Below are 25,565 nucleotides of genomic sequence, written 5' to 3'. Positions count from 1 at the left end.
TGATTTTCTTGATACTTGAACTCAAATTGATTGTCAAACAGAGAATACATGTGCTGTATGAAATGAACTGCCCCCTGATTTACGGTTTAAACTAGCAAGGCATTGTGGGAAAATGGGCCGTCTTTTCCATTTTTCCATCAGTAAATCTGTGTTCGATCTCTGGGTTTACTTCTGAAAGCTGTGGGCTGGCACTTAACAGAATGACTTACACCTGGCTTGACAAAGCGGGCCCTTTTGATCCTGGATTGGCATTTATGCAACTGACTGATCCAAAGTGCCCAGGCTAGACTTTGTCAAGGCTGGCTTTATCTGGCCCCAGGTATGCTTGAATCCAATAAGCACTCAAGTTTATACAGCTTGAAGTTGGAAAATATGCATCAAAATTATGATATGGCCAAAATACTCACTTGCCTAATAATTGTGCACACAGTGTATTTAAAAACATTCTACAGCTTTCCCAATCTTTTAATGCCCGTTACAACTTTTTTGAAATGTGTTGCTGGCATCCTATTTAGAATAAGCATATATTTACGAAAAACAATTAAATAGACAGGGTAAACAACATATATTGCAGTTGTATTGTTTTCAACTTGATTGTATGCAAAAAAGGATTAACAAATTATCACACTCGTTTTATATACATTTTACATAACATCCCAACCTTTTCAGAATTGGGATTGTAAAAACCATGGGGGTGTAACCATTTTTATAGCGCCAATACAGCCTATCATTGAGAGGGGAAGAAACTTCCAGTTCCTTATATTAACTTTTAGTTTGACTATAATGTCCAAAAAATATATTCACGCAAAGCATGGGGTATCTGGATATCTTAAGTCTAAGATGGGTAAAGTGGTTAAGTCATTTAAATGGCACAGATTTCCCAAATTCAGCGCTCAATTTGTTCATCGGGGAATAAATTCCCTTTTATCCCAGTTAATTGTATATTGTCAGTCTATTAAATGATTTACTATAGTTTAGAGAAAACTTTTTGAATATATATTCCATGCTGAATTATCACTTATACTCAAACACTTTGGAAAAACTGTAGAACATGCTACAGCTTATCAAATACTATGAGACCTATGAAGCTTCAGATAGAAATGTGCAGATCGTGAATGACTTAACAGACAATTTGGTATAAACATTTTATTGACTGTGCTCAGTTCCTACAGCCATCTTACACTATGCTTTCCCCTAATTTCTTGTAATTTAACATGAAAGAAATCAATACAACATTCAAAAGAAGAAAGGACATGATACTAATTTACACCAATGTGAGAATGTGGACCCTTAGAAATGATGAGACAATACAAAGCCTTGGAAAGGCCAATTCAGTCTAGAGTTCATAGCCACATTCAGCTCAAGTCAGCCTTGGTAGTCATATTCGCCATCTCTGTGGTCTGCAAGTATTTCTAGAAGAGATGAACAAAGACACAAGGTTAAATTAGAATATTCTGGATATTTTGTGACCCAACTAATGTGTGGAGATATTGACAGTTGATCACAGTGTCAGAAATAGTAAATATAAAACATTTAAATGGTGAATGCCGCATTTGACTAGAAAAATTTCAAAGATGAATCCTGCTTTCAACATACTTTTACGTCTTCAGTATTTGTTTAGTCAATTTCTCTAGTGTCAGAATAAGTTACACACATCAAGAAACCCCATATTTGCTCCAGTCACTTAAAATGTTGGTTGTCAAAATCACTTTAGTCAAGTGAATATCTCAAAATGATACACGACCTGTCCGTACTGTGTGTGTGCTGGAAATAAAATCCAGTGCTTATACACAGCCTAGGCTCTGTAAACTGGCATGTAACAAAGAGTATGTAAACAAGGGGGCCCAACATGTCAGTTTACAGAGCCTAGGCATGTACAGCAGAACAGGTAGCAGATCATGAAGATATTCACTGATTTTGACAAGCTTTTTCCATAATCGCTGACTCCTCCTTAAGCGTGAAATGTAAGTATTCCTTATGATATAATTTCCTTCAACAGAAAAAATTGTCTTGTACAGCAAGCTCAGGAGCATTGTGGATGGTGTGATTTAAGATCATCAGTGACTAACTAGTGATTACACTTTAAAAGCAGAAAACCAATCACAACCTAAAATAGTTCAAGGAAAACTTCTTAAGTCCATTTTTATTTCTAAACAGAATCATATCCTGTTTTTAACCTTAGATATGCATTATATCCACACAAGTAACTGTGTTGCTTACCTGTACATTGGTGTAGTGTTTGAGGGTTTTGCAGTGGTTAATCTCTCCCTCTTTGAATCCACTGAAGAACCTATTACACACCTTACAAAAGAAACCCGTCTTTGGGATCAAGAACTCCATCCCTGTGGACAAACACAGACATGAAGTTGAACTCTCAGCTGTTGACCAGATGGTTCAGACAGTGTGAACGGACATGTGGTAACATAGGCTACGTTTACACAACAACGCTCTCACTAAAAACAAAGGTTTTTCATTCGTTTTTAAAACTTCAGCCTTTAGACGACAGTGTTTTGACTACGATCAACATGCACACGGATGCGCAGAAGGGACCTGTATCGATGCAGTACGCATGCCAGGCCAGTAGTTTTGTGGTGAAACCTTGTAGTAGATAGCCCTGATGGTGAAATTTGGAGCATGCAAACAATCTGTCTCCGCTGACCACAGCTATGGTGCAGCGGAGACACTGTGCAGCAAATCTACAATTTTTGTTAATAGATTTAACAGATAACAACACATACACACAGCTCGGTAATCCACTAATCTGTCAATGTTGTCTTTTAATGTGTGTGTGGCTATTTGACTGTCAAATGTTATACACATGTGTGCAGTGGAGCTGTGATGTCATCATTTCGACAGGCTTTGCTAGTTTCAACTGTGACACTGGAGTAACGTTTTCAAAAGATTTCAATCTGGACCTGGTTTCATAAGTCTACCTTTTCAGCCCCCCAAAATGCTGTTGTGTTTTGTGTTTATGTTGAAAATGTTAACGAGTCCATAAATGAACATGGTGGAGGAGTATCTTACCAACTGGGTTGCTGGGGTTGTAAGGAGGGAGGGGGCAGTCAGTGCTCATGGTAGGTTCCTTCTTTACTGCCTTGCTCACACTATCTTCATCAGTGTGTGTCTGCTCTTTAGACCCGTCATGCTTTCCTATGAGAAAGAGACAGGGAATGGTGTAAAAAGACCTGCAAGTGGATCTTCTTAATCCTGCCTTTTCAAGTGGACTCTAGATGTCTTCCTGCTGCTGTCATTACTCACCACATCTAGCAATGGGCAACTACGAGGATGAGAGGCCATCGTCCTAAACACTATCAAGATGCCGTAAATTTCTCCTGAGCTTCACAGTTCAAATTCCAATCACCTCATTTTAAAAAATAGAAATGTGTGTCCTTCACCACACTTTAAATCACAGCCCAGTGCTAATGCCACTTTGACCAGATTTCCTGCATGGAGGTCTGGGGAGCCACATCTTCTGTCAGATTAGGATTTATCACACTAAAAGTAAAAGGCAGCGACCGAAGCATCATCATTCCCAGTGAGTCATATCAACATTAAACATAAGAATCAAATACAACTTACTACATAGAACTTTTCATAGACAAAAAGTCAGGAGAGAGTGCTTACAATCAAAGCCATGACCCCCTCCCCTCCCCTGCCACAAACAGTGTGCAATACAGTACTATGCTCTACTTGTTAACATAAATACGCAATGTAAAATGTCCTATTTAATTAAAGAGTGACATAATAGCATCAAAAGCATTAATTTTAAGATAAATTATTATGGTGAGATATATACCGTTAGCATCTATAAAATCGATATTCATTTTAGAACACACCATACAGAAAAAGTCCAAGCCAGATGGGTTTCTCCCACAACCCAGTTTCCTGCATTACTACCTGGGCTAACATTCCAAACTCATGTCACTCTAACCTGTTACGTGCTCCTCTGCCATTAATTAGAAAATACTACTTAAAACAATATTGTGGTCCATAGGCCCCTTAGGATATGCTCACAGTTTATGATGCGTCTCAGACATTTGAACCCCTCCTCCCACTAATGCTTCAAATTCAAACTAAATCCTATAGATGGTACCGGTGTCAGCAGCAGGAGCTTCTGTCTCTCTGCCCTGTTCCTGGACCAGCTGCCGGTTTTCCTCTGCTTGCTCCATACCCTCCGGTAGCTGTGTGACAGCAATGTCCTCCCGCTCTGCTTTCACTTTCACTGGTCCTGAGTCAGCCGGGACCGACGTACACGTGGGAACGGGTTCAACCTCATCAGCGAAGTCCGGGCTGGCTTTCAATGTGCTTCCTACTAAACGAAGACAGACTTCAGCTCAAAATAAATAAATCAAATTAAAAAGATAGTGTTTCATTCAGTTCACAATAGAGGTTATATCAGCATGAGCTTGTACCTATCTCAGGTGCATCTGGTTGACATGATGGCACATGTGTTGGGCTGTGGTTTGAGTCGGACTGTGAAGCTGCAGCAGTGAGAACCAGAGCAGGTGTGGGCACAGCCACACACTCACATATGTCATCAGACTTCACCAAGGACACACTGCTGTCTGTAGGAACCTCCATAGGTGTGTCCTACAAGACAATCCAAGAAGAAGGAAGATGACAATTATGTTCTTACATTGTTCAAATTAAATTGCTCTGAACCCCGATAAGCATGTAGAGAAATGGTTGCTTGTCATGTATTGAAGCCAAACTGTACCATTGTAGTGTCCATTTGACCACACACGGGGTCCTCCCCCACCTTTGTGGTTTCCATAGGGATAGTGGGAGAAGGAGCGCTAGGAAGGTCGGTCACATCTCCCACTTCATCCACAGTCACAAAGTCGCTCATGTTGAAGGGGAACTCATCAAACTCCTCCTCCACCTGGTTGTATCAGCAGAAAGAAAGGAAGCAAAGGATGAGACTAAAGACATATTGAACTTGTTTCCACACTTTGACCGGACAATGTCTTCTCACCTTATTAGTCTTTGCTTCAGAGTGTTTTTTCTGTTCATCTCGCCTCTGCTTGTTCCCCTCCAATCTGCCCGCCACGCTCTGGCCGTATGTCCTCTTCCTGTCCCTCCTCTCCCTCTCCCTCCTCTCTCTCTCCCTCCTCTCCCTGTCCCTTCTCTCTCTCTCCCTCTTCTCTCTGTCCCTCACCCTCTCCTTGTCTTTCTTCTTCTTCACCTCCTCCTCGGTGCGCTTCCTGGCTGCTTCTTGTGCCTGTGCTGCCTCTCGGCCCTGCGCTGCCTCCAGTCCTGTCTCTTTCACTTCTTTGTTGGTGGGAGCCGCTGAGTTGTTGGGATGACTGGGGACTCTTGTTCGGCACTCCACCAGTAGCGCGTTAACCATCTCTTGGGTAACCTGGTGAAATGGGGATTAAAAGGAGATGTAAAAAATCAAAAATCAAAAATCAAAAACATTAATCAATGTGCTTGTTTATCATTAAGACATTCTGTCCCCAACCACATAAATCACGTGACAGGTTTGGGATTATTACCTTACGGAGCTCTGGTAAGACGAACTCCTTGGATGTTGCTTTGCCATCAGAGCTAGATGGCTTGGTCTCTTCGCCAGCAGGAGACTTGTCTTTTTCTGATTTGGAAGTATCAACGTCTGTCTTGTCTGCTGCTGTGGCCCCCATGTCTGTGTCAAGGTGGATTGTCTCTTTCATGTCTGTGTCCAGGACTGTTTCCCCCATATCTGTGTCGAGGTGGACTGTCTCTCTCGTGTCTGTCTCCAATGGAACTGTCTCCCCCATGTCTGTCTCCAGTGGAACTGTCTCCCCCATGTTTGTCTCCGGGGGGACTTTACAGTCAGGTTCAGCCAATGGGCCACAAACAGCATTAGGAAGCACGTCTGTTTTTACCAAAGCTTCCCCTTCTATCTCGTGTGTGCTCTTGGTCATCTTGTCCTTCCCGTCAACATCCGCTTCCTTTCCCTCCAGTAGAGACTCCTGTGTGTGTGCTGTCTCCTCTTGGTCCCTTTGGCAGCCTTTGCCATTAGCAGGTGTTTCCTATGACCAGAGACAGAGAGCCATTGATCATTGTCACATCAAACACCAGCCATTATGTGTTTGGAATTGAGACCAATTAAAACTGTCAGAATGTATGGAGTTTGTAGACAAAAAAAAAAAATATGTGTCAAAATGGCTCACACTTGACTCGTAAAAACCATTGCAAATCTTTTTCTCAAAGTGACCAACCTCGGATGAATCAATGCATGCAGAGATGACTTTGTTCTGTGTGTTGGCTTTCGGGTCAGGCTTGCGGGAGAAATACAGAGGGTTGTTCTGGATGATGCACGGGAATTTGTTGAAGCGTTTGTAAACAGACAGGGCCATCGCCGCAGTGGCCATCTCACAAATGACCTGAGCGGGCAGAGACATTACATCGTGTTAACAGCAGGTCACATTACTGATGCCTGATAAATAAGAGGTGAAACAATAACCCAGGACAGAGCTGGATATGAAGGAGCAGATAGAGTGGACAGAAAGGCCCTCACCATGCTATTGATCACTACAGTCTTGATGACGGTACCAAAGCGTCGCACCAGTTTCTGGACCTCAGAGTGGGCGCTCGGCGTGTTTGGAACATTACTGATGACCAACAGGCTGCTCCAGCCTACTGCACTCTCCTGCAGGAAGCAAACACACATTGACTATGTCTTCTATGCTGTCACAGGGACACATGGAAAAGGATAACAGCATGACAAGACTTTTTTTATAGTCGGATTTCAAGGGCGATGTGGCAGTTTCACACTTTAAGCTTCAAGTAATTAGAAGCATTTATTGCTTTTACTGTGAAAAAGCTGCAGGTTTATTTAGGTTGGTGAATGCAATAAAAAGTTCTAAATCTACTCTTGGATTGCCAGACATAATGTGTCATTATCTCTTAACCATTGTTGATGACAAGAAAAAAACTTAAATATTTACAGTAAAGTGTATTGTGTGTACTGTCCCTGTTGAATAAACTAACCAAAAAGGGAGAGAACAATAATGTGACAAATACTCACTAATGGGTCCTCTGATCCCATCAGAAGATTGTAGAGAGCCACCTGTGGAAAGAGTTTCATAAAGTATTAATCCCTAGAGACAGGCAGGAGACACTTTATTCATCCCCAAAGGAAAACGGTGAATAGTTTAAATAGTGAAATTCTACTCTTTAAGAAGAATATTAAAGAAACCAACCTCCCAAAATGAGATGACTAATGAAGAACATCAAATAGACCTGACAACCATTGACCACATTTTGAGTACCATAATACCAAAACATGGCAGTCCTTCACGTCACGCACCATCATTTCCCTGAATATTTCCGCACTTACCACTATATCTACTTTTTTTTAACTTTTTAATAAGTTCCTATCCATTTCTAAGGAATGGGAGGTAGATATACTGTAGATAAAAATTGGGTTAGTGATGAGAGCCCTACCGGTGTGCTGAGACGGATACACTTCTTGAGATGGATCATCTTCAGCTCACAGTCATTAATCTTCATAGGGTTGGAGGTGTTGACTTTCACTAACTCTTGAGCAATATCCATGTTTAGCACTGACACAAGCACCTGAAATACAAAAAGCATTTTTCAAAATAATGTGTAGTTCTTTTCTTCAACACATACATCCTTGGACAGAGTAAGGTCAGACATAAGCAGTTGAAAACAAGCTTCCATGCTTTTTTTCACCAGCAAATCACCAGTAAAAACAGAACTGACAAACTGTTCATGATCATGTATCGTGAGCATCCTATTGAACAGTTAGTTTGTAGACTAAACTATCAAAGGAAGCTTTTGAATGAGATAAACCTTAGAGCAGCTGCCAGTCAGAGGGTGAGTCTAAAGTAGTGGAACCTACAACCCTACAAAGGAGTCCGCAGAGCCACCAACCCCTTTACCAGCAAATGCACCCCAGCAAAATGAACAGCAGGCCACAAAACACACACGGCAGCATACAGTATTTCATTTTCGCCACAGTGTATCATACAAGAGCACAAGTGCAAACAATATCCAAATAGTTGTGCAAATATCAATATTTGCACAACTATTTTATTTGTTTGTTCCAAACCCCGGAGTCACTTTCTCAGTCTATTTCCCCTTCTCATTCTGTTTTGATGACTCTCCAAAATAAGTCAGAGTGAGACCTCACACCTGTCAGGGCCTCTTTGTAAAAAAACAAAGCCCAACATTGGTTTTACCTCCTCCGATGCAGAAGATAGCTCCGTTCACCTCAACCTAACACGTGTTCAAAATCTGGTAATCTGGTGGTGCTATTTGTCACCACCCTGACTCTGACCTTGATACGTTTAGGGTCAAACTGGAGGAAATCTTATTATCCACACAGGGAAAAACTGAGACGATCCTCTTAGGGGGCTTCAATATTGACGTCTAAAGGGACAATGCTGCAAAAAGTGATTCCATTCATACATTTGTTCTGTACCATAAATACAGTTCCTAGCTAGGACCTTTTATTAGCTTATTTCGGGTTCCCCTTTCACTTGTCTTATATTGCCATACATTTTCTATGAAATTGCCTGTCAATGATAATATGACGTGTGAATAAACTTAACGACTATCTTGCAAAATTGTTTATGGCGTTTTCTTCAGCTACTTGTATAAAGTGGTGTTCAATAGTGTCAAAAGTTCCTCTCCTAGAAACAGCCAAAGCTTCAAATGAAAGTATGTGTACTAACCTTTCCTATTTGTGTTGCCATGATGATGTCAGAGGGAGTTCCAAAGGGCTCAATCAGCGCGGCGATGTCACTCTCTGACCACATGCTCTCGGGAAGTCCTGTGATCAACACCATGCCCTGTGTAGCAAACATTGGATTGTGTTGAGCAGAAAATGCTTGGATAGCGATATTTTACTGCTTGTTAATTCACAATTGCGTATCAGCCACTGGATGTTGTTGAAGAGACTCAACAGGCGATTTCAAAATGTTGTGCTTTAATATCCCACCAGGTATGTGTATGTATCATGTACCTGATCAGCAGTCTTCACGTCAGCTTCACCTCCTGCAGAAAGGAGATATGTAGGGCAAAAGTTCAAACAGAGCTAAAATGAGTAGATTTTCCACACAACAACCACAACATGGTAAACCACAATTAGGGTTGCTGACCGGGTTCCGGGAATCCCAGGAAATGTGTCAGCGCAAGTGGGTGAGATTTTTCTCATTAATAGAGGCTTGGATAATAAAAGATATTCTGGCCATCGTGGCCTTTTCAGACGGGAGGGGATTGACGTGCCTGGTTATACATTCTTCAATGACATGTGAGCGGAGAGAGAGAGAGGCACGGGAGTTCTTCAGGTGGAGCGGTAAGCGGCCACACAGCTGCTAAACTGTCACCTCTTTACTCATTGTTGCACACACGCGCTGTCACAGCCTGGTAGAGCTGAAAAGTGTTTCACTTTTCTGCTTCATCAGATGGTGATATTCACAGTGATCCCGTCTTCGAGTCAGACTTTGCTGCTTTCTCTTGTAGGCTACATGAATACAAATGTACCAAACCTAGACTCAATCAACATATTAAAATAGAAAATTAAACTAAACAGAACTGAATACCTAATCAACTTAATTACTGAACAAATGTTAACAATATGAGTTGCTATTACACCCGTAATATGGTTGTTAACAAAAGCTACTTCCATGGTTACAACACCTCCTCTCTCGCCGGTCCACGTGCACTCCTCGTCTGAAAAAGCCTTTTGATGACTATTCTGACTCCGTTTAGTGCCATTAGTTCTAGCCCTTACATTCAGTCTGCCCTGCGCATATATGTCTAAAACGTGCCCAAAAACCCCTCAGTCGAGTAAAGGGAATACAAGGGAATTCCCAGGATTTAGAAAAGGTCAATTTTGAGAGTTTTCAGCAACCCTAGTCACAATAATAGCGATTTTTCATATAGTTAAAGTTGGTATACTGAACACTAACATTTACTCTGAGCACAATTTAACTTTTATTTAATATATATTTACACAAGTACTTTTACTTGAGTGAAATGTCTTAAGAAACAGTACTTTTATTTCAGCAAAAGTACTTCCAGTATGATATTCTTAGTCTTTCCGTCTCTCCCTATTTTATTTGTTGGCATGGCAGTCTCCAAATTCCACTTTTTTGTTTTCCTACCAGTGTCTTCTTCAGCAGCACCTTTGTCAGGTCCTGGAACAGGTTTGCTGTGAAGACAATTGAAGAGGAGTGAAGACAAAGCAAGTTAAAATTGGCATTGTGAATGGTAACTAGTAGGGTAAAGGAAAAATGCTTATGATGAAAACTCAGACAGACCTGTTGTTAGCATCCAAAGACTGACCTGCATCGTGTTCCTAAAACAAAAATAAATGAGTTAACCTAAAGTGTACATGCCACGACATTAATGTGCTCCAAAATTAGAAGAAAAAAAAAAAACATACATTTGTGTTACAGGCCGACTTAAACTTGCATCTTTCAAAGGTCTTACACTATATGCCATATGCATCACGTCCATCTATTTTCCACACAGTACCTTGGCAATTGAAGCAGTGATTTGCTGGTCTCGGATGGAGAGATTAGCGGAGTTAGCCAGAGACTGAGCATCTTCCATCCTCACCATACATACAGATGCCTGAAGCGGAGGAGTTAAGATGATAATATGTCCAATATATCAAATGAAATGATAATTTGCTGTCTTGTAAAGCCACATTTATATACTACGGGCCTGATTTCCTTAAGGTTTGCATTGTGTAAAATGGTGTGCGAACTTGATTTCACGGACGAAGAATAAACCGGTTGCTGATCTATTAATGGTACACACTGAGGATTGAGTGTAAAATAAAATGTGCAGTCCATTTAGTATTTTGCCTTAATGAATATGCAATATCGGTTGAGTGTGAGTTTTGGAAGGAGATCTGTAAAAAAGATTAGTTATATTTCTAGCAAAAAGCCTCCATAACCAATGTGTTCGATAGTACCTTTTGTCCTTGGTCTCTTTCACTCTCTACCTCGGAGCATGGCATGAGGATCACGTTGTTGATCTTGCCAAAGGACCCGACCCAATCAGTCACTTCCTGCTCCGAGGCGTCTTTCGGGATGCCTGTCAGGTAAAGCAGACGGTCTGCCACAGAGGAGTCCTGGGAGGCTGGACTCACAACTTTCTTCTTCTTCTTGGCCGGTGGAGGCTTGGCAGACTGGAAACCAACATCACAAGGTTCAATTTGCTTTTGGGAGAAATCCTGCTTGAGTCTAACAGAAGCAAACTTAATTCTAAATTAATTATTTCACTGTGCCAGGAATCAACCTCTAGTATAAGTTCCACCACACAAATAAATACTGTAAAACACGAGAGACGCCGAGATTGTTTATCGGCCTGTGGCATTGGCCACAGCGACCACTGACATAACATGGCATGTGCCGCTTAGTAACAGTAAATAGGTAGTTAGCCTAGCCACCTGAGCAGGTCTGACTAATCGATAACAGAGATATAGAGCTAAATAGTGCCTTCCTATTTCATGGAATGTGTAGTGTTGATAGCAATTACAAGTATTTAATAATAATATATAATTAATGAATTTTCCAAACAAAAGCCTGATTAATGTTACGTGATGTGCTGAAATGTGTGATTGCTAACAACACCTGGAACTGTTGCAAATAACTATATTGTACTTTCCCCACGTCATTTATTTGCAGCCATTTTACAAAGTTGTCTTCTTTTATTATCTAATTGTCTTTTTTAGTAATCTGAACTCTCAATGAGTATAAATAACGTTTGAATGAATAATGAATGATAATCAAAGAAAATCACAATTCATACGACAATATATAATGCACTAGTTCACATTATAGCGTGTTGCACAGTGTCTAATGGCACCTCCCTAAAGCACTGTGAAAAGTTGCGTTTTAAAGAAGCTCATTATAGTGCCTTAAAAAGCGCACATTTTCAGGAATAAAACTGCATAAATGCTGCAATTTAGTGTTCATTTAGCTAATACAGGGGTTGATTTTAGGCACTTTTGGCTTTCCACAGTGAAAACCCTTCACTCCCGTCAGCAGCCTTGGCACTTGCCGTCTTAGTCACCTTGGTTCCGGGCTTGGTGCCACTCTTGACAGCTTTGGTGGGCTGCAATGTTGAATTTTTTGAGTTGCGATTGGCCTTGGAGAGGGATGGACGTCGGCTGGTGTCTGTGGAGAACTTGGTTGAATTATTCTGTGGATATTTCCCAGCACTGTGAAAGGGACCACCTGTAGACAGGCCACAAATCAGAGGAAAAAGGAAAGGAGAGCAAAATTAAATGCTGAGAAGGAACAAACGAAAACAATTATTCAATTTAGTCATAAACATGAGCAATAGAAAACCAATTACACAAAACAAAAATACAAATGCAAAATTGCAACACTTTTGGTTTCTGTAATGGAACACTTATCTTTTTCTTAGATAATCCATCCACCTGACCAGTATGGCATGTCAAGATAGTCATCAGACCGTATTGTTATTGCAACAGTGTGCTTTAGGCTTGTCTTAGTTTTAGTTTATTAGTTTATTTGTCAGGGACCATGTACAAAGTAACATTAATCTCACAGAGAAAAGATGCATTGTACCAGATTATAGCAGTTTGCTAATTTCCATCTGCAGTCCCTGTGCAGGTGAACACAGAATACAACAACAATATACAGTATATATACATATCACATCACTATATGGCACACATGAAATCACCATTTTAAAATTACACTGAGATAAAACTATCATTAAAACGAGGACTTTTAAAGACTAAACTAATGCGTGCAGGTTTGGTTATTGACAATCCATTTCTTAAATTGGCCTGAAAACAAGTGAAAGTCTGCCAACACTTTCAGCTCATTTGGAATGATGTTCCATTCTTTTATTGCTCTGTAGGAGAAAGAGGACTGACCAAATGTTGATTTTTTTTGAGGGACTCTACACTCCCCCCTAGTGGTGGACCTTGTAGTTCTACAGGTAGTTTCAGAGCAGAGCTTGACAAACATTTTCAAGGGAGGGGGAGCACTATTGTTTAATATTTTTTGAACCATACGGATATTCGAGTACCTGACGAAATTCTCAAAGTTTAGTATGTTGTAATGGGAGAGTATTTGACAGTGGTGATATTGTTGGGATTTTCTGTCAAATATTTTAAGAGCTTGTTTGTGGAGACTTTTAGTTGATTTTAATGTTGATTTGTTTGCCTGAGACCAGCAGGTTATACAGTAGCTGATACGAGACATAATCATAGCATTAAGAAATATCATAGATGCCTCCGTTGTAAGTGATTCTAGTGGGACAATTTTATTAAAATTTCTTATTTTAAAATGAAATGAAAAGTCGTGCACCTTGGTGGTCAAAACTTACATTGTGCACTCTAGCGCCACGGACACCGCGTTGAGCATAAACAAAGCCGCATAGTTCAGCGCATACCACATAATCTCTAGTCCGTGGTTCAAGTGTGGCTGGGGACCTCTGCTGCATGTCATGTCCCTCTTTCCCCCTATGTTTCCTGTTTCTACACCCTGTCAGCTCTTTAATAAAAGGCAAAATTAAAGATAAAAAAAACAGACACAATGACTTACCAAAAGATTCCCTGGCCCTCTTCTCAGGGCGATGTTCTCTGGAGGAATTCCTAAGTGAGCCGGCATGGTGAGACTCCAACTGATGACCGTGTTCTTAAGATAATAAAGTTGAGTTGATAAGTGGGTAAACTATACTTGACATATACCAAGCACAATACAGTATTCAGTAATCCCTACATAATCAATCACTGTGCAAACTTATCCTACAGTAAACTAAAACCCCTTTCACACATGCACTGTGACTCTAAAACTATCCTGAGTTTACCCATGTGAGCTGTGTGTGGGAACACAAATGTCAGGGATTACAGCATTGACATTACTTTAGTCATTTATTCCCCTACTTGATGAATGTTGCGCCTACTATTTGGCATGTGTTCTACCTGTGGAGGGCTGATGGAGAGGGTGAGATGGGTAAGGCCTCCCAAGCGGCTTGCGTTTGCTGTGAGGTGGACTTGGGGTCGGAGAACCAGAGAGCGACCTAGATACAGAATGGGAAGGAGAGTCGTCATTGGGATTCCATAACACTCGGCTGCCATGTCCACTTCGACTAGACCAAAAACAACATTGATTGAGTAAAGAACACAACCACACCAAGTTAACTGAGAGAGAGATTGCTGGGACAAGTAGTAGCATGGAGGCATATTTTCTTTTTGGGCAACCTGAGCAAAATAGCTAGTGAAGTTTTCAGGATTCGGAAGCATGTGTCAATTAAATAAAAAGACTGAAAAACAAAGCTGCTATTGACTTTGTTACAGACTAAACGTAAGCCTCTTTTCCATCAAAACTACTAGGAACTTTGCGTTCCACCACGGCCTGAAGTCTTGTGAAGGTTATGCCAATCAGGACCGATGACGTATGGAAAAGCAGTAAAAGTAACTGCAGCGCACATCATATTATGATACATTTATATATTGAATTTCGATAGAAATCTGTTTACCTAATTTTATATATAAAAAATATATATATTTGCGCATAAAATACATGCTTTGGAGGTTGAAATCTGAAAGTCACAGCAGAATTGTTGAAACTATAGTGAATGTTGCTTGTATTAGGGAAATATGATGGTCAACAGATGTATTTCTCTGTATAATTTAGCAGAAAAAAAGAGAAAAAAAGCATCTTGTTCGGAAAAAAAGGCGAGACTCGAGAGCTGAATAATGTTTCATCGCGGCCTGCACGCGCTGTGTGGCTGCTCTAAGCTGTTAATATGGGTACACTTAAAACATTCTATTATTTCTACTAGGTTCAGAAACATGGCCATTTACTATAGTTTCACCTTTTCATTAAACCTTGAAAAAGTCAACAGAAATATTTTCAAATGGGTAAACAACAAAACGGCGTAAACCCAGGGGGCAAAAACTCCTTTTATGGAAAACAGACATGGAATTTTGTAAAACGACCTCCAAGGATGACAACCTGGGTGGACAACTTCAATACAAAAAATAATTTTGTTAATGACAGTAATCAAATGGCAAAGTTTAATGATGATATCTTTAAGTTAAACATTTTTAATTTTACCCTCGCCTTTAAAGAGATACTATTATACTACTTTTCTGGTCTTCATTTCTTGTTAAAAACTGCTACAGAGCAACTATGGAAGTAAATGAGTGTCATCGGATTTTGAAAATAAAAAGCCATTGAATTTTAAGCACTGAATATTTATGCATTGAAATAACGTATCTGAATTTTTTGCAGCATTGAAACAATGTATCTAAATTTTTGCCCGCATTGAAATAATGTATCTGAATGTTTTGCCTCTGAATTTAACTCATTACATTTTAAACAACAAATTTTCACCTTTATTTTACAATGTTCTCAAATTCAAAATCTAATTTTCAATGTTAAAAAATTCAACATGCCAAATTCAACTGCAAAATCCCATGTATGAAATTCAGAGTAAAACTTTGGGGACCCAAGGAAGAGCAATCGATCATAGATAGTAGATTGCGTTCAACAAAGAGAGCAAGTGGGAAACAAACATGTTTCTATATATATGCTAGCCATTATATTCTTCCCTATATAGAAACATGTTTGTACTCACCCAAGCACCATCGTTACTTGTGTTGCCGTTTGACATGGCTAAAACCTGATTTGCCTTCCTGCATCAGTCAGGGGTATCCAAGGCAACAAGCTAATATTCCCACTGGCTCTCTTTGTTTGAACGCGATCTAGCATCTATGATCGATTGCTCTTCCTTGGGTCCCCAAAGTTTTACTCTGAATTTCATACATGGGATTTTGCAGTTGAATTTGGCACGTTGAATTTTTTAACGTTGAATATTTAATTTTGAATTTGAGAACATTGTCAAATAAAGGTGAAAATAAGTTATTTAAAATGTAATGAGTTAAATTCAGAGGCAAAAAATTCAGTTACATTATTTCAATGCTGCAAAAAATTCAGATACGTTATTTCAATGCATAAATATTCAGTGCTTAAAATTCAATGGCTTTTTATTTTCAAAATCCGATGACACTCATTTACTTCCATAGCAACCTGACACAAATCACATCACAAAAAACTATGTAGATTTTCGGGACACTCTTCCTCTTGCCCTAGCGAGCACAGCAGTCTCTCTCTACACACTGCTTTGAGCTTCTCCGCCCCTCCCCCCCTGCTGCAAACCCCACTCCGTTGTGATTGGTTACCTTCCTTCCAGCAGCGGGAAATTTTCGGGAAGCTGGGGGCATGCAGCCGGAGCTTGCCTGAGCGGCAGCATTACCATACATGGAAACATGACAGAAACGACCTGAGCGTGACAGAAACAATCCGGAAATTTGAACGAGTTCGGCTCGACCGGCTGCCATAGTGTTTAGTGCTCTGCATAGCCACCCCAGACGGTCAGCAGGGAATACGTCGAAATGCATGTACGCAATTATTTGATACTCTAGTATGGTTAAACATGACTATAAATCATTATAACAACGTTTATAGGTCATAAAAGTCGAAAAGTATCATAGGTCCTCTTTAACCATGGTTACGATTAGCTATTTCAGTCCCCTTAAGCTTTCCAGCAGGTAGTTGACCAGGTTGTCCACCCAGGTTGTGATCCTTGAAGGTCCTAGATATAATTTCTGCTGAACAACCTTTTACAACATTCCATGCCCATAAAATCACTTTGCCCCCTGGGTATCAGTGAGATACGTGTTATTTAAAATGTGCAGGACCCTACTGGCTGCTGTTTACAGCTATATCCAGACTATTGGAAACACAAGAACAAGAATAAAACTGACCTTGGTAGATTTGGTTTCCAGTCAGGGTACCTTCAGACACACACAAAGATGTCATTCAACATTGTCTTAAATTGTCTAAAGAAATACCAAATGCTTCTATATTCAAATACAAATCCATGCTTTTTAAAACATACATTAAACAGTTGGGGCGAATGCTCCACCCGTCCAGACCGTCGGCATCGGCGACCCGCGCGTGGGGGGTGCTTGGTTGTGTATAAAACCCGACTTAATTTCAGCGTGCACATACAACGGTGAGTATATGTCAGCTGACTGACAAGAAGTGTTCTAGATTACAATAACTGAGCTTGCCTTTAAGCAATTATCTAGATACAATTAAGTGTCATGGGATATGGTGGTTTGTAGTACCGGGCCCACTCTGTCAAGTCTCTGCACTGCTTTCCAGATGAACTCTTTTTAAGCTTGTTTCAGTTTGTACTGCCCTGTACATCTGTTTTATGGCTAACTCTCATCGCTAACACTACTTCCCCAAACAAGCTGTGTTTGGGTGCACTCACACTAGGCAATCGTACCGGGCCCATACATGATTGACGGCTAAAGTCTAGTTTGTTTAAATAGTGTGAGTGTTCTGTTAAATTTATGCTGGGCTCACACTTCAGTTATTTGACCATCTTTATTTGCTGAGCTCGTCCCCCAATAACTTTAACTCCTAACCCTGTATTTGACGGTAAAGTGCTAAGGTTGCGCGGCTGTCAGCTTGGTTCTCCCGCCAAGGCTTCAAGGAAAAAGTGTCCGAAATAAGTGCCTGCACAGGCGGACACAGGTCGCGACTAATGCCGCTCCTCCTGCGTCTCGCTTGGTGCATGCGAGAGTGTGACAGTGTTTACGTCATTTCGCTTCAGCCAACCCCTTAAGACTAACGATAATATCAAACATGTTTGATAATGTCGGGACGTCAGGACGGGAAGAAGTCTGGCTGAAATCAGGTCGGAAGACAACCATACACCAAACGACTGAGATAAAGGGAGAGCGCCACAACTCCAGCACGACTTCTGTGATTTCAGTCCGACATTGGAAGATTGTCTGCGACTGTCAAATCGCGTGAAAAGTCGTGTAGTGTAAGCCCAGCATTAAGAGCATGGTACACTTCCTTGGCCCTTGCCTGGTTGGAAGAGGTGAGCCTCGGCATGGCACGGATGCTCATGCACGAGCATATAAAGCGGTCTTGACATCAACATATGTGACTGTTCCCCTTGACGGACATATGACGGCGCAGGAGTGTTGGTCAAATGCGGAAATTCTAATGCCCTTGGACAGCCATAGTTAATAAGTCCCTTATGAGGATGGTCAAACATAAAACGATATATTCTCTGAACCAGAATTAAAGGGCAAGTTAACATTGAACTTGGTAGTATATTTTAAATTCTGCAGCTCATGTTTTTTTGTTTTGCAAAATTGTGTCATTGACCTTTTCTCATTGCGACTGTAGTTAATGCTGCAGGCAGAATAATGGCCGGATTGAAAGATGGATGAAACAAAGCTCTTTATACATTATCGTCAATGTTTAGAGTGCACATTTTTATTTAAATGTTGTATTGCTAATAAATGTATACTTCTAAACCACTAAAGTTACCACTACCAAGAAAGGTTACCTTATCATTTGGAATATTGTTTTATGGCATGGTAATGTGCACGTCTCTTTCTCTTTTATATACAGTCTATGATCTCTCAGCACATAGCACAGAGCCACAGCTATTCAGCAAAGCACTTCTTACTGCATAGTAGAAACAGAATTTCCATGGAACATCAATGTTCGTCTGTTTTTCCTGTATGTGTAAGTAGGCAACAGTTTACTTGTAATCCTAGATTTAATTTTGAAACTGATTGAAGACAATACATAGGGCGGGTAATAAAGGGTGAATAAACGGGTGAAGAAACGACGGTTGAACGAGCGGTAATGCGGGATGCGTCTAAAGGCCAGGACACACCAGTCCGACTACCCGAAAATGGAGTTTGCCGATTCAGGCAGCTCCAGTCTTCCCGTCGCGGCCAAAAAAGTGCAAAGAACACACCAAGCCGACTGCTGACTTTCAGTACGCTCTGCGCTTGCGCGGGACGTAATGTCTCCATAACAGCAGGCGGCGCTAATCTGTATTGTGGCCCGAAAAAATACGGAAGCCGGAAATGATGGGACGGCTCTCTAGACCATAAACATAGATAGAAATACGTAAATTTATATTTATGGACTATAAAGAGCACCATTTTTAGCAAAGAGTGTCGAGCAGTCAACAAGGGTTGATGCATGTGAGTACTCGCTGAACGAAACAAACAAACACATTAAAACGATGGCTAACTGTTGTTAGCTGTTTGTGCTACCCGCCTCACTTCCGGGCTTCACTGATTCGCTAGCCCTCCACAAATCAAATTGCTCCAACTGAAAGACTGCCCGCCGCCGATTGATGTTCAATCGGCTCAAAAGAAGCCCGACGACATCTACGACGACCGATTTCACGGCACACACCAAACAGATTTGTGTCCCCGCCCCCTCAGGACTCTACGACGGCGATTATTGGGCCGGTGTGTCCTGGCCTTAAGCAGACATCTTAGCTTATGCGCTGTGGGAAATCCTGAACTATGAAAAAATTATAGGAGATGCAAGGCTTCATAAAACCACATTGAAAATGTCCTCACTTGTTGCGCAGGTCTCTGCAGGCAGCAGTGTGGTTGACTGTGTTAATATGGTCAACCCAGTCCTAAAGAAAAATGACAAATGGGAGAGAAAGATGTCAGTTAACACACAATTAACAGAGCTAGATTCACATTTCTAATATATGAAGATATACAACATGAGCCAATTCTTAGCATTCAGATATCCAATTAATCAACAGTGAAAGTCTGAAGTACTCAGACAAAGCTCAAGACGATCCGTTATTCAAACGGGTGAAACCCAAAATTTAGGTCCAGTCCTTTGATCCCATATATACAGTGGCTTGCAAAAATATTCATACCCCTTGAACTTGTCCACATTTTGTCACGTTACAACTACACACATAAATGTATTTTATTGGGAATTAATGTGATAGACCAACACAAAGTGGAGCATAATTGTGAAGTGGAGGGATTGTGGTACAGGTATTGATAAAAATGTACAAACAATGTTTAAACTAGTGGTGGGCCGATAACGGCGTTAACGGCTGCGTTAACGCCAAACTCTTATCGGGCGATAAAAAAAATATCGCCGTTAATCTCTTAATTCCACCTCCTGTTCGGCTCAGGGGAGATGCTGTTCGCCGTCGGGGTGAACCCCCTTCCGCACGTGAAGGCTCGCTTCACGTGCGGGAAAGCTATAGTGTGAGCGGCCACAGCTTGTATTTTGGTCATATCTAACACTGGACTGCAGGCCTATATAAAAGTGTTGTACCTTTGCTTTCTTTGGGTTAAAAAAAACTCCATCAACTCAGTATCCGTCTAGTCCAAAAAAAACTCTGTCAGCTGCTGCTGCAGACGGTGTGCAGACGTGCTCGGAGAATCGGCATCGGCGCATCAACAGTCATTCAATGCAGCGGCAGTAATCATACAACCGAACGGTGTAGAAAGTCCCGTCAGTTAAAAATAGTGATCCAGATTTTAAATCCATGTTAAAATCGGAAGGATATAAAGCTAGTTAGCTTAAAAAAAGTAGCAAACATGTCAACTGTGATGTGTTCAGGCCGGCTCAGTAATATGATTGATGTGTTCAAATGCAACACAAAAAAAAAGAAATTTGAGATTTTGGCGAAACTTGTTTTCCCAGCAAGATAAAATAGATAGTAAAGATGGAATGGAATTATGACCTGTTTAATGTCCTATCTAGAGCTATGATCATATCAGCAATTAAAGCAATAATACAAGTTCTATTTCAACAAAATAATAGAAAATTATCAATTTTGATATCAATAAAGACTTGGATCGTTAAGGAGTCTTGAAAATGGTATCAATATCAATACAAATTAACTCTCCTGTCATCTGAGAGAAATTAAGATGATTTAATTTTTTTAACCGTTAGTATTTACCGGTTAAAAATATTATCGGTTGACTGGTTTACCATGGACATCCCTTATACTGTATAAATGTATATCATACATTGTATGTTTTTTTTTGTGTTATCCCAGTTAAGTTTATTATTAATTTTTTATCATTTAATATTACTTTTAATAGTTCCGGGACGTTGGAGCAATAACCTGGTGTTTTGACACTTCAGTGTGCACTGTGAATTTGAAGTAATGTTCAGTTTTTGAATAAAGATGCAGCATTTACAAATGTTTATTTTTTTTATCCGATTCATCGATTAATCGAAAAAATAATCGACCGATTAATCGATTATTGAAATAATCGTTAGTTGCAGCCCTAAACAATTCATCGTTACCTCTTATGGCCTACAGTTCAAAGTTCATGTTTAACTGAATAAACAGTTTGTAAACACAAGTACATCTTGTTGAACATTATTTATTTTCATCACCAATTATCATAGTAGAACAGCTTCCTCAAGCAGTTTGTGATGCATGTTGGAAACAGGAGATGAGCCCCTGGTCTGATGCGCCACCTGGCTTGAGAAACACGTTCTCAAAGACTTACTTTGAGTCATTATTTAGGGAGCACACGCATATTATGAATGAATTCAAATGAGCCATTTTAATCTAGATTAATCTAGATTAATTTCAAAATTAATCTAGATTAATCTAGATTAAAAAAATTAATCTATGCCCACCTCTAGTTTAAACTGAATAAAAGTCCAAAAGGCTCAAGAGGTTGACATACTTTCAAGCGACACTGTATATACATTAGGGGTGTGAACCAAAGATAGTATATAAAATGGATTTAGCATCCGGACTGATCTCAGTTATTTCAAATGCATCCAATCGTCCTCTCTGATGCGCGTCTCCATCTTGTCAGATTTTGACTCCGCCTCATTTCCTCTTACCAAAAAAGGGCATTGATGTGACGTTGGGGGGAGGTATACGCCCATCTAGCTGACGTATACCTCCGAGGCAAAGTGAGGGGCAGCAGCTAGCAGTCACACAAGAGGCCGCGCCCCTGATTTTTCATACATTTTAACCACCAATTGTATAAACCTGGTACAAAATAATCCCCCCCCCCCTCAGTAACATACAGGCTAGAATGTTGTTTGTACCTGGCTATTAAAATAGGTTTAATAATGCTGTGAAAATGGCCTATTTAACATTGGGGTCATTAGGAATTGCTCTATTATTAAACATGCCCCTAGTGGCCACTCAACAAACTGCATTTTTTTATCGTCTGGAACTAGTGCCATTCTCCTCTGACCTTTGATATCAACAAGGCATTGTAGTCCACTAAACTGTAGCTCACTGGATACTTTCTCTGTTTTGGACCATTCTTCATAAAGAAGAGATGGTTGTGCATGAAAATCCCAGTAGATCCCAGTTTCTGAAATACTCAGACCAGCCAGTCTGGCATCAACAACCATACCATGTTGCAATAGGCTGCCTATGAGTTTATTCTGAACAGGATTTGCCATTGTTATGGATTGTTGCAATATTAATGAACATATATTTGTTTAAAGCAGCATATTTGTCCACTCCCAACATGGTGATGAGTATTCAATTAATCTCATTAAAAAAGGTAAATTTGGAACAGATGTGAAACAGAATAAATGTGCGATTAATCGCGAGTTAAAGCAGCTCCGAATAACACTTAAATATCTTTTAAACAGCCTCATGTTACCTCACATAATCATAAATTACCTTTAACAGCAAACGAGACCATCAGTGCAAAGAAAGACGTTTTTATATAGTTTTTATTACTGCATTTGGTCTGGTCGCACACCCAGTCCGATTTTCGGTTCACGCATGCATGCTCTATGGTCACATATCCGTATTGGTCGCAGATTTCAGTGTGGAGCAACAACGCGATTTGAGAAGCCTATCCCTCCAGGTGAGGGAAGGGGAGCGGGAGCCTTGTTTGAGACAGTTGTTTGTCGTCATAATGACTGATAACGGGGCTGAACCATCAAAGAAAAAAAAGAAAATGCAATGAAGAAAAGCTAAAAGGGAGAGATAGGCGGGCGGGAGGGCGTTGCCAAGCAACGTATACACAATTTCACGGGAGCTAACCTTTCTTTATATGTCCATGGAGCGATCTAGACTCCTAAATGAATGAGCGGTAGCCTACTAAAACAAAGTGACACTGCATCAACTCATTGCAATCAGGTGTGTGTAGCACTGACTGGTATTAGTTGATGCTGTGTCACTAACCACTCTCACGGAGCCGAAAAGAGTCCGGTGCCCTCACACTTTCAACACACGGACATGCACTATATTGCTTCCTGATCATTATCACACCATTTGAACTAGTTTCCCTTGATCCAGCAGAGATCAATTTGACAATTTGTCAGATCAGGTTATATAAACTTTAATTAACCATCCCAAAAAAAGGTAAGATTTTCTTATTGTTGTATCTCATAAGGCCCGGACACACCGGCCCGATAATCGCTGTCGGAGAGTCTGGAGGGGGCGGGGACACACATCTGTTTGGTGTGTGCCGTGAAATCTGTCGTCGTAGATGTCGTCGGGCTTCTTTTGGCGGCGGGCAGTCTTTCAGTTGGAGCGATTTGATTGGTGGAGGGCTAGCGAATCAGTAAAGTCCGGAAGTGAGGCGGGTAGCACAAAAAGCTAGCCATTGTTTTAATGTGTTTGTTTCGTTCAGCGAGTACTCACATGCATCAACCCTTGTTGACTGCTCGACACCATGCTCGACACTCTCTGCTAAAAATGGTGCTCTTTATGGTCCATAAATATAAATACGTATTTCTATCTATGTTTATGGTCTAGAGAGCTTTCCCATCATTTCCGACTTCCGTATTTTTTTGGGCCGCAATACAGATTAGCGCCGCCTGCTGTTATGGAGACATTACGTCCCGCGCAAGCGCAGAGCGTACGGAAAGTCAGCAGTCAGCTCGGTGTGTTCTTGGCACTTTTTTGGCCGCGACGGGAAGACTGGAGCTGCCTGAATCGGCAGTCTCCATTTTCGGGTAGTCGGACCGTTGTGTCCTGGCCTATAGACACCGTCACTGTCACAATTAATACGTTAACATGCAGCTAAAAAAATCCTAAATGAAACAATCTCGCTGTCAATTTGATGCATTTATTATACAATAGTTATGACATTTTGGGGCATCTTAATACCCAGGAAAACAAAAGAGGGATTGGCTGGTACTGGTCAAATGGATGCTGGATACATTTAGGTTTTGGATTTATCGATTCATTTAGAACCCATTAATGTAAGCACGTTTTACTTATCTGTACACCATTTTTGTGGCTATGTGAAAAGGTTTAATAGATTTGAATTTAGAACCTTTAGAAAAAAGAAGCCCGATATTGGGACACCTTTGCAGTTTAAGCTCATCTTTTGACAATTAAATTTTCTACTCATTACCCATTTCTGTCTGTTAATTAAGTCAGAACATACACAATTGGGAAAAAAGGGTGAGGCTGTGGAAGAATGAGCATGTGACAACCCCCACCTCTGATGTTGTTTGGACAAGAAACTTATTAAATAAACCACACCCCACATCACATTTGTTCATGACATTTAAATAATGTATCCACTAAGAACAAGGCACACTTGAGAAATGAATTTTTCTTCTTTTTTTTTATAGTTGCAATTTAAGCAGCAATTGCGGCACCTGAAGGCACTTCAGCACTGAAAGTTACTTTTTATTTATTTATCTTTGTGGCCAAAAGCACTTATCACAATGTGGGGTGCAAATTAGGGATGGTCATGATAAATGGACGATCGATCATTGATTGTTAAGAATTCTGTGTGTCACGTGAGTAGGGCTGGCCCGAATTATTTGAATATCCGAGTATTCGTTTGTTAAATTAGTATTCAGAGCTCAATTCAGTATTCGGAATATTCGTTTTATTTATTTTTCAAGATTTTTTTTTTTGATTTTTTTTTTGCAAAGGTAGCTCAAACTGCAGTATATTTTGTCAGCAAATAATATTTGGATATACAAGTTATAAAACAATTGTAAAATACAAATTAGACGTTCATTTAAAATATATTATCGAATTATTTGAACTTTGACCAAGTTGGCAGTTGCCCTTTCAAAGCGCAACCAGTGATATCAGCTGTAGTAGGCTACGTGATGTTACCAGAGTGAGGCAAACTAAAAGCGGCACCAAGCGCAGGAGGGAGAGAGAGATGGAGGAAGAATAGATTGTGTTCCTAATAACTCTATAGGCTACCACAACATTAGCGCGATTTCGGAAGGAAATGTAATGCTTGAAGTAATGCTAACGTTAGCTTAGCTCAGCTGTTTGTTTACATTCAGCCATGCTATTCAGCCATCATCAACCGTGACTTGCTTGCATCATGGGAATAGGCGGTTAATAATGGATATAATATGGACACAAACGACTATCAATATTGGATCTTTGTATGGATTTATAAATCGCCGAAAAGATGCACGTTCCTGGATGAATTGATAAGCTCCTGTACGGGTTACGATGGCGCAGAGGACAGCTGATTTGGAACGGAAAAACAGCTGTTTGCCTCCACAGGGAAAAAGTAAGGAACTCCGACTTTACTACCGTTCGAAAGTTATTAAAGCATCAACAAACTACGCAGCTTGCTGTCTCGGCTCACACACACTCGGTTTCAGTGAGTACATGCATTATTAATGTTGGTTTGATGGTGTGTTTTTCTGGAACGAATATTCGAATATTCGCTCGAAAAACCAACGAATACTCGAAGCCTGAAAAATGGCATTCGGGCCAGCCCTACACGTGAGCGCAGCTAGCATGTC

At 40.5% G+C, this 25,565-nt stretch overlaps 1 protein-coding gene across 5 annotated transcripts in view; it reads right to left on the bottom strand.

Annotated features, from left to right (window-relative positions):
* Positions 1-852: 852 nt before the first annotated feature.
* LOC307252039 (uncharacterized protein) overlaps positions 853-25,565 on the bottom strand; it is a 29,802-nt gene continuing 5,089 nt past the window's right edge. For 2 of the 5 annotated variants that reach the window (XM_080029573.1, XM_080029574.1), the window contains exons 3-25: positions 19,430-19,491; positions 16,781-16,810; positions 13,931-14,028; positions 13,551-13,643; positions 12,043-12,206; positions 10,940-11,155; positions 10,495-10,593; positions 10,278-10,315; positions 10,122-10,168; positions 8,978-9,009; positions 8,688-8,804; positions 7,432-7,563; positions 7,013-7,054; positions 6,503-6,634; positions 6,204-6,368; positions 5,499-6,014; positions 4,976-5,362; positions 4,718-4,882; positions 4,413-4,590; positions 4,094-4,312; positions 3,025-3,150; positions 2,221-2,342; positions 853-1,412 (exon numbers count right to left, since the gene is read on the bottom strand). In XM_080029573.1, coding sequence (XP_079885699.1) covers positions 1,356-1,412; positions 2,221-2,342; positions 3,025-3,150; positions 4,094-4,312; positions 4,413-4,590; positions 4,718-4,882; positions 4,976-5,362; positions 5,499-6,014; positions 6,204-6,368; positions 6,503-6,634; positions 7,013-7,054; positions 7,432-7,563; positions 8,688-8,804; positions 8,978-9,009; positions 10,122-10,168; positions 10,278-10,315; positions 10,495-10,593; positions 10,940-11,155; positions 12,043-12,206; positions 13,551-13,643; positions 13,931-14,028; positions 16,781-16,810; positions 19,430-19,491 — 3,237 coding nt within the window. In that variant the 3' untranslated portion in view covers positions 853-1,355. The remainder of the gene's footprint in view (positions 1,413-2,220; positions 2,343-3,024; positions 3,151-4,093; positions 4,313-4,412; positions 4,591-4,717; positions 4,883-4,975; positions 5,363-5,498; positions 6,015-6,203; positions 6,369-6,502; positions 6,635-7,012; positions 7,055-7,431; positions 7,564-8,687; positions 8,805-8,977; positions 9,010-10,121; positions 10,169-10,277; positions 10,316-10,494; positions 10,594-10,939; positions 11,156-12,042; positions 12,207-13,550; positions 13,644-13,930; positions 14,029-16,780; positions 16,811-19,429; positions 19,492-25,565) is intronic. The other 3 variants (XM_080029577.1, XM_080029575.1, XM_080029576.1) reach the window with 3 other exon arrangements.

This window comes from Ammodytes marinus (assembly GCF_949987685.1).
Source record: "Ammodytes marinus genome assembly, chromosome: 6".
In the NCBI taxonomy this organism is placed as follows: domain Eukaryota; kingdom Metazoa; phylum Chordata; class Actinopteri; order Uranoscopiformes; family Ammodytidae; genus Ammodytes; species Ammodytes marinus.
The sequence above is the reverse complement of the archived record's forward strand: the minus strand, read 5'-3'. Positions and strand labels throughout refer to the sequence as shown.